The sequence below is a fragment of the Lithobates pipiens genome, unplaced genomic scaffold, assembly GCF_037356315.1.
Source record: "Lithobates pipiens isolate NorthernLeopardFrog02 unplaced genomic scaffold, aLitPip1_a1.2 Scaffold_8, whole genome shotgun sequence".
In the NCBI taxonomy this organism is placed as follows: Eukaryota; Metazoa; Chordata; class Amphibia; order Anura; family Ranidae; genus Lithobates; species Lithobates pipiens.
In genome coordinates this window covers 216,740,060-216,755,921 of record NW_027507903.1, presented here as the reverse complement: position 1 = coordinate 216,755,921, position 15,862 = coordinate 216,740,060, and the positions used below count along the sequence as shown (strand labels likewise).

Genomic DNA, 15,862 nt, shown 5'->3' with positions numbered 1-15,862 from the left:
AGAACGTATGAATGTGCGCTGCTCGTTTCGTACTTGGTGCGACCCGATTTTGTACAGTAGGGGGTGTGGTTAAAAGGTTACTAAATATTACATCACTTCCTCTATTGGCAAGAAAACAGAAAGTTTTGACATACGATTTTCGTACCTAATTGATGGTACATTCGCATGCTGTTTTGTTTATCGCTTGATGGTTCGTTCGAAATTCACATCGTGTATGGCCTGCATAAGTAACACCCTTTTATAATCAACTGTCTGCTGGACACCTGTTTAATGAATAACTAGACTCACCTGTAGTTGAGTTCTTGTTAATTAGGATTTTGTTGTCTAAAATTTAGCTTTGCTCCTAAGGCCTCTTCCACATGGCCGTTTTCCAGGCTTACCTGAACAGATGCTCCATAGACCTCTATGGAGCGTCGGATGTCAGCGGTGACACGTCCGCTGACATCCTACCCTACTTTTACATCCATCATCGGATTGGATCAGGTGATGACGGGCTCTGTGGTCCGTCGCCACCAGATCTCCCATAAGGAAGAGCAGCGTTCTGACAGGTCTATCCCTGCACAGTGTGCAGAGACAAAGGAGTGATCCCCGCTGAGCAAGCGGATATCCGCGGGGTGAACCATCATGCATCCGCCCCGTGTGAAAGAGCCCTAAGACTTTCATTGGGGTGTATTCATTTTTGCAACATGGTCTTGAATGAATTTGTTAGGAAAAATATTTTTTTGTGTGTGCAAATTAACAAATCTTGGTTTCAATCAATGGCCCGCATTTGTGGGAGTATTTTATAGTATAGTGTCCCATTGAAAATGTTGATTCTGAAAGGAAAATAAGGCTGAGTTTACACTATTGACGCATGTGGCTCCCAGCAGAGGTCCGGTGCGTCCTGGTTCACAGTTTCAGGTCCGATTTCAGCCCAAATTTTTGGCTGAATTTGGACCTGAAATGGACCAAAAGACACACAGGGCTCCTGTGCAAATTCACATTGGAGCCATAGAGGAGATGTGTGAACCGGTTCCATAGAGAGACTGTCAAAATCTCCTGCTATAGCGAATTGGATGCAGGGAACCTGCATCCAATTCACAATGGTGTGAACTCAGCCTAAAGGATTTTCTGACAAATCTGTTGGGGTGTACTCATTCATGCTGAGCACTGCATGTGTTAATTAAAGTTAATTTACTTGCCATTTGCACAGTTTCCCTTTTTGTTTTTAGAATATCATGCTGCAGCAAGCAAGGCTAGCAGACTATTAGCATATATTAACAATGATATTTACTCAAGAGATAAAACTATAATTGTACCACCTTACAAAACTCTGGATCGGCCACATCTTGAACCTTGTGAAGCCAGATTACATCTCCTGTTACTGCCTGGTTGCTAGGACATTGCTCAGAAAAACCCAACTGTAACTGTTCACCACCATCACAGTAGCCAGCTCCTTTTATGATTCAAATACACTCATATGAGCTTTCTTTCCTCTGAGGAAGCATTTGAGAGCTCATGCATGTGATGGTGTATGATAACAGTAACAGCTAAGCGTATATTAGAACATCCTAATAAGGCAGGATGGGGAGATGCAGTCATGCTTCATGAGGTAAGTAAATGGCCTACACCTATAACAAGGGCATTATTCAATTTCGGTCAAAGCGGCAGTTTTTTTTAGTTTTTTTTTTATCTACAGTTTTTTGGGTAAAATTAAACTATGCAAACACCTTTAAAGCAAACATGGGCGTACACAGAACTTTTTTCAAGTGGAAGGGGGAGCATCATTTCAAGGTCCCCTATGCCCCGCCCCTTTCCAACAATGTCATGGGGGGGGCCTTAGTCGCTATTAACCACTTTCAGACCGGACCATTTTGCTGGTAAATGACCAGAGGTCTTTTTACAATTTGGCACTGCGCTGCTTTAACTGGTAATTGCGCGGTCATGCAATGTTGTACCCAAACAAAATTTGCGTCCTTTTCTTCCCACAAATAGAGCTTTCTTTTGATGGTATTTGATTGCCTCTGCGATTTTTATTTTTTGCGATATAAATGGAAAAAGACCGCAAATTTTGAAAAAAAATGATATTTTCTACTTTTTGTTATTAGAAAAATCCAATAAATTCAATTTTAGTCATACATTTAGGCCAAAATGTATTCAGCCACATGTCTTTGGTAAAAAAAAAGTCAATAACTGTATATTTATTGGTTTGCGCAAAAGTTGTCACATCTACAAACTAAGGTACGTTTTCTGGAATTTACGCAGCTTTTAGTTTACGACTGCCTATCTCATTTCTTGAGGTGCTAAAATGGCAGGGCAGTACAAAACCCCCCCAAATGACCCCATTTTGGAAAGTAGACCCCCTAAGGAAATTGATAAGTGGCATGTTGAGCCCATCGAATATTTTATTTTTTTGCCTCAAGCGATTGAATAATGACAAAAAAATAATTTTTTTTTTTTTTTTACACAAAGTTGTCACTAAATGATATATTGCTCACACATGCTATGGGCATATGTGAAATGACACCCCAAAATAAATTCTGCTGCTTCTCCTGAGTACGGGGATACCACACGTGTGGGATTTTTTGGGAGCCTAGCCGCGTACGGGGCCCCGAAAGCCAAGAACCGCCTTCAGGTTTTCTAAGGGCATAAATATTTGACTTCACTCCTCACTACCTATTACAGTTTTGAAGGCCATAAAATGCCAAGATGGCACAAAACCCCCACAAATGACCCCATTTTAGAAAGTAGACACCCCAAGCTATTTGCTGAGAGGCATTTTGAGTCCATGGAATATTTTATATTTTGCCACAAGTTGCGGGAATATTACAAACTTTAATTTTTTTTAATTTTTTTTTCACAAAGTTGTCACTAAATGATATATTGCTCACACATGCTATGGGCATATGTGAAATGACACCCCAAAATAAATTCTGCTGCTTCTCCTGAGTACGGGGATACCACATATGTGGGACTTTTTGGGAGCCTAGCCACGTACGGGGCCCCGAAAACCAAGAACCGCCTTCAGGTTTTCTAAGGGCGTAAATATTTGACTTCACTCCTCACTACCTATTACAGTTTTGAAGGCCATAAAATGCCAAGATGGCACAAAACCCCCACAAATGACCCCATTTTAGAAAGTAGACACCCCAAGCTATTTGCTGAGAGGCATGTTGAGTCCATGGAATATTTTATATTTTGCCACAAGTTGCGGGAAAATTACAAACTTTTTTTTTTTTTTCACAAAGTTGTCACTAAATGATATATTGCTCACGCATGCCATGGGCATATGTGAAATGACACCCCAAAATAAATTCTGCTGCTTCTCCTGAGTATGGGGATACCACATATGTGGGACTTTTTGGGAGCCTAGCCGCGTACGGGGCCCCGAAAACCAAGCACCGCCTTCAGGCTTTCTAAGGGCGTTACAGTTTTGAAGGCCATAAAATGCCAAGATGGCACAAACCCCCCCCCAAATGACCCCATTTTGGAAAGTAGACACCCCTAAATTTAGGGGTACACTAGTGAGACTAGGTAATAAATGGCGGGTGCCCTGAAACTATAAAAAAAATAACTAACCAACCAGCGTCACCTGTAACAGTTATATGGTGATCACTGGTGAAAGGGTTAACTAGGGGGCAATCAGGGGGCTTTATGCGGTAGTATATGGGGGTCCCTGGCACTATAAAAAGCTCCGGCGAACCTAAATACCTACCTGCCTAACTAGCGTCACCTGTGACACTAATACAGTGATCAGAAAAACGATCGCTTATTAGGCTGGGTTCACGCTGGAGCGATGTGGGAACGCCACGAATGCGCGGCGGGTTCCCGCATCACATGCCTCCCGGCGGCAGTTCACACTGCCCTATGCGAACTGCTGGGAGTGTCAGTGAAATGTTAATGACACCCCCAGATCAGTTCGCATATCGCAGTGCGATCTGCAAACTCGGATCGCATGGTGTGAACACCCATGCGATCCGATTCTGCTGCGGACCAAAAAAAGGGTCCTGTGCGAGTTTGCGGCGGGTTCGGCGGGTGCGACACAAATTCAGCCATACTATCTGTATGGCTGAACTCGAATCGCACAGAGATCGGATGTGATTTGCACTGCAGTGCGGTGCGAATCACATCCGTTCTCATAAACCGCTGCAATGTGAACCCAGCCTTAGTGACACTGGCGACGGGGGGTGATCACGGGGTTAAACCTTTATTGGGGGGGGTTAGAGGGGTACCTTAGAACTAAAGGGGGCTAACCCTAACTGCCCTAACAGTTATTACAGTCACAAATGACACCCGCCGGGTGATCAGGGGGTTAAACCTTTATTAGGTAATAAATGGCGGGTGCCCTGAAACTATAAAAAAATAACTAACCAACCAGCGTCACCTGTAACAGTTATATGGTGATCACTGGTGAAAGGGTTAACTAGGGGGCAATTAGGGGGCTTTATGCGGTAGTATATGGGGGTCCCTGGCGCTATAAAAAGTTGCGGCGAACCTAAATACCTACCTGCCTAACTAGCGTCACCTGTGACACTAATACAGCGATCAGAAAAATGATCGCTTATTAGGCTGGGTTCACACTGGAGCGATGCGGGAACGCCACGAATCCGCGGCGGGTTCCCGCATCGCATGCCTCCCGGCGGCAGTTCACACTGCCCTATGCGAACTGCTGGGAGTGTCAGTGAAATAATGACACCCCCAGATCAGTTCGCATATCGCAGTGCGATCTGCAAACTCGGATCGCATGGTGTGAACACCCATGCGATCCGATTCTGCTGCGGACCAAAAAAAGGGTCCCGTGCGAGTTTGCGGCGGGTGCGGCGGGTGCGACACGAATTCAGCCATACTATCTGTATGGCTGAACTCGAATCGCACAGAGATCGGATGTGATTTGCACTGCAGTGCGGTGCGAATCACATCCGTTCTCAAACCGCTGCAATGTGAACCCAGCCTTAGTGACACTGGCGACGGGGGGTGATCACGGGGTTAAACCTTTATTGGGGGGGTTAGGGGGGTACATTAGAACTAAAGGGGGCTAACCCTAACTGCCCTAACAGTTATTACAGTCACAAATGACACCAATGCAAAAAAAAAAAAAAAAGCAATTGGTGTCACTGTGACTGGGGGGGGCAGGGGTAATTGGGGGGGTGATCGGGGGTAAAGGGGGGTGTGAGTGTGCCTGGCATGTTCTACTGTATGTGTGGTGTGTTGGTGCAACTCACCGAACCTCTCTCCTCGGTGCCGGAACGAAAAATACCGACACGGAGGAGAGAATACATCACTTCCTCTCCTGTGTTTACATTACAGGAGAGGAAGTGATGTCACGGAGGATTTCCATTCGTCGAGAGCGATCGCGAGGGGGTGGCCATGAATGAATGGCCGCCCCCTCATCCCGGATCGATCTCGAAGGAATGCCGACCGCCGCAGGCACCGGGGGGGGCCCGATCGGGCCCCCCACCCGCGGGCAGGCAGGGACTTATATATACGCCCATATGCCTGCCCGTGCCATTCTGCCGACGTATATCGTCGTGCGGCGGTCGGCAAGTGGTTAATAAAAGCGCAGCCATGCAAAGGTTTGAGAAACCTAATGCAAAAGCTTAAAAGAAGGATCAAAAGCTGCCACTGTCTGATTAGCAATTTCTAATCTGTTTTTATGTTTACAGAGGTTTCCACTACTGGCTTTTCTTTCTGAAAATGCCAGCACCATGGCTCTGTTTCTCCACTAATTATATTAATTAACCCGGAGGAGGTATCTAGATAGGCATTTTCAACTTTCCTTAAACTTTTCTGATGTGCATACCGGCTCTAGCTTAGAAAGCATGCAGACCCACGGGTCAGCATTACAGCATTTTTAGATCTCTATCTATATAATAATAATTTAACATATTGACCGCGATTATTCAATTAGTGCTGTTAGATGAGCTCCAGAACATGGACACAGGATGCCTCGCCTCAAGCAGGAGCTGGTGCAGGTGGACAGCTCACAATCAGTTCTTCAGGCATGCTCCCTTCCTTCCCTCAGGCTCTGAGCCGCATTTCCTGGAGAAGATGGCGGAGGTGGGTGGAGTCAAAATTGACCAGGTATGAAGAGGAAGATGTTCCTCCTCTGCTCTGCATGCTGGGTCCTCACCTCGGCTCATGATGTGATGTCACTGGTTGCTAGACGCCAGGCGAGTCTAGTAACCAGTGCAGCGGACAGCAGAGAGGCCAATGGATGGTGCAATAAGAGAGTCTAGGGAGTCGGGAGGCGCGGCTGCTGAATGTAACAGTAAGTAAATGCCACAGCTTTGGCGCCACCTTTGGGACAGCTTGCGGCGCCTGGGGATCGGCACTGAGTGTCCATGTGTGAACCTGTGCTTTACTCACTACCACCCTCCCCAACTGCACAAATTCACCTTCCTTTTACTGCCCATCTGTTTGGCATTAGGAAGATAAAATTATGATTTTTCCATCATACTTACCTATAAAATCCTTTTCTTGGAGTCATTAAGGGACACGGAGCAACCTTAATAATGATTATATGGGTTATACGACACCTACTGGTTGATGGACACTGGCAGATAGCCAAAAATGAAGTCCACCCCTATATAACCCCTCCCACACAGGAAGGACCTCAGTTTTGTAGCAAAGAAATGAATATCCCAAAAAAGATGGGAGGGACTTCTGTGTCCCATGATGTACTCCAAGAAAAGGATTTTACAGGTACATCATGAGACAGAGTAACCATAATAATGACTATATGGGATGTCCTAAAGCAATGCCCTTGATGGGAGGGAGACACAATCACAGAAACTGACACCTGAGAAAGGCTCCTTCTGCCACCCAAAACATACTGTGGCCAAAGCAGCATCCTCTGTGGCTTTGATATCTATTTGGTAAAATTCTGTAAATGTATGAACAAAAGATCATGTAATGGCCTTAAATTCTGAGTCACTGACACCTGATGGCCCAATATGCCCCCACACACCTGGTAGCGAGCGCTTTTAACAAAAAAAAGGGGGTGGGGGACCTAGCCCTTTCAAGCCATAAGCTCAAATGATTAACTGGAAAATCCAATGAAAAACAGTTAACTTGGATGCCTCCTGCCCAACCGGGGCTCTACTTGCAGCACAAACCAGGATTCCTGACCTGTACCGACAAATAAAGTAATTCTGATTTGCAGAATATACAGTGATCCAACTCCTGCCAACTGAGGATCAGAAAAGAAGGCAAGACATCTTGATTTATGTGAAAACCGGACACCATACTAGGCAAAAAAAAATGGATGAGGACGCAAAATCACCTTAATATGATGCAAGACCAAAAACAGCTCCTTGCATGAAAGAGCCACCAACTCTAAAACTCCACTTATTGAAGTGATAGCAATCAAAGAAGCCATCTTCCAAGATAAAGGACATAACAGAAGCTCTCAAATGGTTCATAAAGTGGCCTCTGGAAGGACAGTCAAGATCAAATTCAGGTCCCAAGGACACATGAATGGCCTGACAAGTGAGACTGTCTACGTTACACACTGTATGAAGTATGAATCAAGGAGTGAGAAAAAAACGCCCCTGGAAAAAAAAATGTATAGGGACGAATCCTGACCATTAAAGTACCATTAACAGTACTTAAGGCAAATCTCCTTTCCCCTACCGATTAGAGAAAGAAAGAGAAAATCTCCCAATCACATATTTCTGCGGGTGACACTTCCGGGCTTCACCCCAGGCAAAAAAATATTTCCAAGTCCTGTAATTGAAGTTCCCCGAGCTGGTTTCCAGGGGCTCAACAGTGCTGAGATACAAGACTCAAGACCATTAGGTCCAGCTGGACTGGGAGTGTTCAAGAAGCGACCCCCGCAAGACTCGCTATGCCGATGTACCAAGCTCCCCTGGGCTATTTCTGCTAACACTATTATCAGTGTTACCACCTCCAGGATTCTTAGCAAAATATGTGAGAGAAATTGAAACAGAGGGACGCGTCAAATAAGGGAGAACTGGTCCCTAAGGTGTTACCATTGCATCTACCCCTATTGCCAGTGGGTCCCTCATCCTGGACCCAACCTGTCCTAACTTGTTGTAGAACATGGAATTTAGTAGATTCACCTGCAGTGTTCCTTTTGCCACTATTCTATACCTGGAATATGCACGGATGATAGAGACAGTCCTTGTGCTGTCCTAGACAGAATGTGGTTCACCTTCCTGAGCCACATGACTACTGATGCCACCCTGGTGGTTGATATACAGTATATGCCCCTGCATTTGTACCATAGTCCAGAGCAAGGTGTACTGGCCTAAAGCTCAGATATTTATGAGCAGTATACTCTCCTGTGTAGACCAAGCCAACTGAACTGTAGCCATCCTTAAACCAAATAGAGAAACTGGCATCAGTGATTATCTTCCAATATCTGAAAGGCAGAATTCAACCTTTCCAGATTCCGAAACATCAACCACCAATCTTTAGCTGTGCAACACCCCAGGAACAGAGCCCTCTGGCAATCCAATGCCTGGATCTTCAAGTTCCAGACAGAGAGAGAGAGAGAGAGAAAGAGAGAGAATGATCCTCTCCAAGACATGGAGTAGGACAACATAAGGAATGTGCTTCAACCTAGAAACAGCTTCCTACTGCAAAATGTACTGAAGGCTAATCTAGACCAACTTCTTCCTGATCAAAAGGTTATTAAGGTATACTGAGCTTGACACCCCCCGCGTCTCTAGCAAGTCTAGCACCGAAGCTAGGAGCTTTGTGAACCTCAGAAGCTGTGGCCAGCCCAAAGGATGGTCACAAAAAAGAAAACAGACGACTTTCCACTGAAATTACAGAAATCTTTGATGAGGCTGGAAACAACCTGGCACATGAACCCATGTGTTTCCTGATGATTATGAGCCCCGCAATCTACCTCTTGCAGAGAGGTCATCACTGAATAGACAGAGCCTATCTGAAGCAGAAGGATGTCCCGCGGATTGAGAGCTAAAGATAGACCTCATGTCCCTATTCAGTTTTGAAGCTGCTACCATTTAATTGCTTTACAATGAGCCCATAACTTTTGGTCCAAGACCCAACGCAAGTCAAAGACTGACCTGGCTAAGGAAGGAGCAACCACCTCAGAGACTGCTCCCTCAGATGCCCCCTTCACTTAGGAGGGAAACCTGGGCAGTCTGGCCCAACAGGAGACATGAACATTGCCAGGCCACTGAACCCGAGGGCAGTGGCACCCTTCTAAGTCATATACCTAGTCTAACAGATAGATAATAAAGTGACTGTATTAGACAAATTAATACGCAGTTCCACAAGGATGCAGGCCTAGACAATGCTGTACCGCTATACAACCCCGTAAGTATGTAGGTACCCAGTTTGTAAACATACAGGTATACAAGTATTCTTGCCATTCATGCATCTATGTATGCACATCAAGGCAATAAGAACGTTTATATGTAGTCCTAGTTAAAAAAACAGATATGTATGTAGTCCTAGGCAAATAAGTATATATGTATACAGTTTAATGTAAATAAGCACATATGTATACAGTTTAATGCAACTAAGCACGTATGTATGCAGTTTAAACTAAAGATATACGTATGCAGTACAAATGAAAACATGCCAGCATGCGTTTAAGCAATATGCATTTATGGAGGTATGCATTTATGTAAGCATGTAGGTATGTGCTTAAGCAAATATGCATTTAGGCAAAACACGAAAGCCTGGCCATGCAAACACGCACTTACATAATACGTGCCCATGGAGACAGGCATTTACAGAATAAGCCAGCATTTATGAAACATGTTTATGCAACATGTATTACACAACACACATCTATGCAAACATGTCCATGCACCATGTGTTTATGCAAACATGCATCCATGCAAACACGTATATCTATGCAACATGCATACATACTTATGCCCACACGTCTATACAAACATAAAAAAACCTTTGTTTACGCAACATGCGTCCACGCAGACACAGTATGTATCTATGTATACACGCAACATCTACGAAAAACGTGTTTATAAAAGCATGCATTTAGGCAGCAAGCATGTATACTATGCTGCACCTGACCAACTGCACTTGGCCCCACACTAGTTTTTACTAATTTAGCACATGTGCATGCCACGCAGTCTTTTCCTGTTTCAGCCTAAACTTAAGCTCCTGCAGACCAAATGCACATTATTCTGAAGTTTACAAGTATGCACCTGTTCAACTGCACCAGGCCCCATACCATTTTTGTGCCAAATGCACAATATTCTGGACCCACACTTTAAAATATACTGCTAGGGGTGTATCGACTTACAGTTGTACAGGCCCCCCGAATTAAGCAGTAAGTATGAAGTATATAATAATGACTTGTCTGGCCACACATTTCTCCCATAGTAAGTACTCACACTTTACTAGTATCCATGTGCTGGTGTTATGTCACATGAGGCCCTGGGGAAGCTGTTGACCACATGGCTTTCTTAACATGGTCGCCTTTCCACTTCCTGCCTCTATGAAAACAGGCCATACTGAGTGAGCCTACGGCCTCTAGTGGCTAGAGGAGAAATAGCAGCCCACATGACTAAGAAGTACACAACATGATTAAACAGCACACTGCCCCCAATGCAGATTTACCATTTCTGCTGCAGGACTCTGAACATAACAGGAGTCCAATTTTCACCCAATACAGTAAGCTTAGTCATAAAAGACCTTCAGGGACTGGGTCCTCCTTAATGTGGAGTCCACTCCCCTGGACCTGTATAGCACCCTGCAGGAAAGCACCTTGGTCCGAATAAACATTGCACTGGGTTCAATTACTCAAGGTCCAGCGCCGTAAGCCGGCATTACAGGCAAACCTCGAGGAATCTCCTTCCAATGAGGCTCGGGTACCATCCATGTTGGCTGATAGCTTTTTCGAATGGATCCGAATTAAGTCAATGATTCTAAATAGAACCGTCTAGACCTCCATGTATGCTCGAAGAGCACATGTATTACATCAGTGACCATTCCACCTTATAGACACTGGTTAAAAAACTGAGGCCCTTCCTGTGTAGGAGGGGTTATATAGGGGTGGACTTCCTGTTTGACTATCTGTCAGTGTCCATCCACCAGTAGGTGGCGTATAACCCATATAGTCATTATTATGGTTGCTCTGTGTCCTGTGATGCATGATAAAGAAATATGCAGTACTTTTACTCACTACAATTCCTCCCAAGTGACCACACTTGGGAAGCTCTGGCATCCAGCACTGTCACATAAGAGAAGAGAGGAGTAGGAGAGAAGGAAAGAAAACGGAGAGAAGTAAAGTGAGGGAGAGAGTGCATGCAAGCTCTTTTTGGGGCAAGCTCCATTTTGAAACTTGGAGCTTAAACAGGGCTTCCTCTTCACTCCTGACAGGCAAAAAGCAGTAAGGTAAAGAAAGTAAAGCGAGCATACAAAGCTAGGGAACCTGTCGCTAAGACCTGCACAGGCAAAGCACAGGTGCACTGTAGGATATCCAGCTACAAAACAGAAGATAGAATGAAACTTACCTGCATTGAAACTCCTTCCACCCTTGCAATGCAAGCAACACGGTCAAGCAATGTCACAGTGACCGGTACAGCCACAAAGAATCCACTTACAAATGCCCGAATATATCTCCTTCCATGCAGCGTTGTCATCTTCTACATAAAAGTATAAGAATACAAAATCCTTTATTATTTCTGCAAATACTGCGCAATATTGTACATATTCACTATTGTGCAAAAGTTTTAGGCTGGTGTGAAAAATGCTGTGAATTAAAAATTCTTTCAGAAATAGAAGTGTTAATAGTTCATTTTTTAGCAAATAACTACCATTGCATTTTGTAAATTGATAAAAATAAACATTTAAAATATATATTTTTTGAAAGAATTCTTACTTCTCAGCATTTCTTCACACCTGCCTAAAACATTTGCACAGTACTTCACATACAGCATTAACACATTTTATGTACTCTACAACAACATTATAAAAATAAATATTTCCTAAAAGAAATATGGTGATGACAAATGCTGAATTTACATTCTGTGAATGCTACTTTCCTGGCTGTTATATTGACCTAATAGTTTCAATACTTGAAGTCACATATCTGCAATAAACATGCAGATAAAGAATTCTGCCTTTACCAATCTGAAAACTTGCTCAAGGTCAGTGACTCAAATGAATGACTCCAAGGGTTTAGTATAGTAGCCTGGCATTTTCAGGTCACCAATACCAGCTTCAATGTCTCTCTCTGGAATTGTTCAAAAAATGCTTGTTGACCTGCAGAAATACGGTGCTTCTAATTTCATGTTTCCTGTACTGAAATCCCAAACAGCGTAGTCAATCTTGCCCAGTCCACTTCAACTAGTCTACGGAACCCTTTGCCATCTCCTTATCTTCACAACATATAGGACGGGGTGTCTTCTTGTCCGAGGGGACAACTTAGCAGGGTTAATAATACTGCTTGGGGTTTCAGTGAAGCAGAGTCTCTGTGTTTCAAAGGAAATTAGGGGCACAATGGAATTCTGGCTAATCACTGGGTGTATACAGTATCTATACATGCAGCTTTTTAAAGGCATAAACGTGCATGTATTACAAAAATGTACATTCATAGTTTTTTGTTTTTTTTAACCAATCTATATACACAATCACATTGGTATTAACAAGTTTAGAATTGCACAGGAACTGGGAACTCGTACTTTTATGCATGTAGATAAAGTTAGGACTAATTCACACTTTCTCCGAGGTCCCTACAATATACAAACAGCCATTTGTTTATGTTTTCGCCCATAGGACTTTTATTTCTACCCTTACTGTAATGCACTTCCCACTTCTGAACCAATAAAAGCTTCAGAACATCCATTCTCTTTAACAGCAGAAAACTTAGGTAATGGGCAAATTAATGAAAGCATAAAAGAGCTGATGCTGGTTCTTTTCACATTAGAAAAATGTAGTGTTCCACTAGAACAATTCTTTTTCTTAAAGGTTAACTTTAGTAATTGTTTTTTTTATAAAGACTTTCCTTAGAATGGTTTTTGTAAATCAGTTTTTTTTAGAACAGGAAAGATAAGATTCAAGACTGTCTACTTAGAAAAACATTTGGTGTTACTCTTATCATAGCCTAGTCCAGTTATTGTAGCGTTACTGTTTATATCTTGTACATCAATTCTCATAGCATTTTCTTTGGAAAAGTTACAGTAAACGGACTAAAAACACAATTCAATGTGAGGTAAAATTATACTGCATTTATATATAAGTGAAGCTGTCTTAATGAATCGTTAAAGCCTAGCTCTAGGTTTGCCATTTTTTTCCACTGTTTGATAGAGACAAACAGCGGGAAACAATTTTATGTTGGTCATTTTTTTATTACAAACATGTTACTCAAGCTATTAAAGCGGCGTTTCAGCTGTAAATTTTTTTTTTTTAAAGTCAGCAGCTAAAAAAAAAACGTAGCTGCTGACTTTTAATAAGGAGACTTACCTGTCCAGGGCGCCTGCGATGTCGGCCGCCATGTCCCTCGGCTCTCGAGTCCCAGCGCTGCCATTCGTACTAAGGGAAACAGGCAGTGGAGCCTTGCGGCGCTTTGTGAATGGGACGCACTGTGTTATGCCGCATACACACGTAGCAGACTATCCGGCGGACTTAGTCTGGTGGACTTTTCCGAACGAGCTACTTGCCCACACACGGTACTTTTGCAGCGGACTAATACGGCGTACTAAGCCCGCCGGACTATCCACCGTACTTTTGAAATGAACGGACTCGCCCACACACACGGAGGAAAGTCCGCTCATTTTGAGCGTGTCTCCAGGTAGCCGGGACCAGCGAAGGAGGCATCGCTGGCCCCGTCACCTGGTATGGACTTAAGGGGGAATACCTACGCCGAAAAAAATGGCGTGGGGGTCCCCCCCTAGGTCCATATCAGACCCTTATCCGAGCACGCTACCTGGCCGGCCAGGAAAGGGGGTGGGGACGAGCGAGCGCCCCCCCCGCCACCCCAAAGCACCTTGTCCCCATGTTGATGAGAACAAGGGCCTCTTCCCGACATTCCTGGCCGTTGGTTGTCGGGGTCTGCGGAAGGGGGGGGGTTTATCGGAATCCAGGAGCCCCCTTTAATAAGGGGGCCCCGGATACCGGCCCCCCACCCTATGTGAATGAGTATGGGGTACAATGTACCCCTACCCATTCACCTGTGAAAAAAAGTAAAAAAAAAAAAAACACAACACACAAGGGTTAAAATAGTTTATTGCACAGCTCCGGGGGTCTTCTTCCGTCTTCGGGGGTCTTCTCGCCGGACTCCTCCGCTATCTTCTGCTAGCTCTTTTACTAGCGGAGGAGCCCGGCTTTCTTCTTCTTCTGACTTCGGGGGTCTTGCCGGGCCACCGCGCCTTCTTCTAGCTCTTTTACAAGCGATGGCCCGGTCTGCTGCCGCTGCCTTCTCTTCAGGAGATGTTGCCTCGTCGCTGTCTCCAGTCACAATGACAGAGACGCGGCGTGCGGCGACTTATATAGGGACATCACCGGATGATGTCCCCGCCCATTATGATGTCACAGTCCCATGTACGTCCTCAGCTATAGCGCAGGCACCCAGTGGTTAAGTCACTTTGGTCCAGTTACATGATCAGGTCCCAGCATGGATTTTAATGTATAGAGGAGAGACAGTGCCAAAGGCTGCAGAGCATGGCCAATGAGTTCACCCATAGGCTTACTATGGGGCAGCTGTTGTCTGCTGTGCCTCCTTTACACTGAAGCTGGCACTGGAAGCCAGTCATGTCAATTTGACTGGAATTATACCTTAAAGTGGAACTTTACCCAAAACAGTACATGAACCAATGGATTTTCATATCTTAAACAGGAAACACACCTTCGATAATGAATAAACGCCACCAGGTAATTACCTATTTTCCCCAAACATCTGCCAGAACAGTATATGAGAGAAAATTTTTTGATTTTTATTGTACTCACCTTAAAATCCTTTTCACTGAGTTAATTGAAGAACACAGCAGAAATCTACATCTCTGACTATTGGGTTATTGCGCCATCTTCAGGAGTAAGACACTAGGCACAGAAACACAGCCTAGGTGTAGCCCCTGATGGTGGCCAAACCCCCAAACCACTAGAGGCAATTAATTTAAACACAAAGCAGTACATACAACCACAACCAGTCAGACAAAAAACAATGCTGTGTCCTTTAATGAACTAAGAAAAAAGGATTTAATGATGAGTGCAAAAAAAATCCCACAGAAGAAATCTTGATTTCTGTCCATTAGGACAAAAAGTAGTGTCTACCAAGGTATGGGAAACACCAGACAGTTTACCAAAAACCAGAACAGTACATGCCACTGGCAAGACTCACTAACTGGGAACATATGAGGGAACCTCCCCAGCAAGAGGTATTTTAACAGAGAAACAGATAAGAGGTTAGTTTGCAGGACATTGGCCCATGAGACTCACAGGCCTCCTACCAGGAGACATGAAAAAAGGGAAAAAAAAAAAACTTAAACAAGACTGTGAAGTAAGAGCAAGCACAACCCACACCACAGAGACAGGAAGATATTTTTTCTGAGGAAATGCATAGAGAACTAAGGAACCAGTCCTGATAGAGGTCAAAAGCCAAACATGTTAGAAAGGTAGGTGGCACTGCCTTCACACATCTTTATCCCTGAATAGGACCAGGATGGTTCTGACCAGGATAAAATCGTCAGCCCACGAATATATGCCTCATGGGGGAGATGGAAACAAGTAAACAGGACAGAAAGATCACCAAGAGGGATGCCCAGTACAATAGCCAACAAGGCAGAGGAGCTAGTAGACTGGGAAAATTGCCAGCATCCAACACTAGAACCTGATGCCACACGGGGCAAAACACGGACCTAGAAAATAACACACAAAGCTCAGACCAGAGTAGTCATGTGGCAGGAGGGGAAGCTCAAGT

The 15,862-nt window shown here is 44.2% G+C and overlaps 1 protein-coding gene across 2 annotated transcripts in view; it reads right to left on the bottom strand.

Moving 5' to 3' along the window:
• The window catches only part of IMMP2L (inner mitochondrial membrane peptidase subunit 2), a 1,432,488-nt gene that overhangs the window by 1,407,577 nt on the left and 9,049 nt on the right, over nucleotides 1-15,862 (bottom strand). For both annotated transcript variants that reach the window (XM_077471167.1, XM_077471168.1), the window contains exon 2: nucleotides 11,460-11,591. In XM_077471167.1, the coding sequence (XP_077327293.1) occupies nucleotides 11,460-11,588 (129 nt within the window). In that variant the 5' untranslated portion in view covers nucleotides 11,589-11,591. The remainder of the gene's footprint in view (nucleotides 1-11,459; nucleotides 11,592-15,862) is intronic.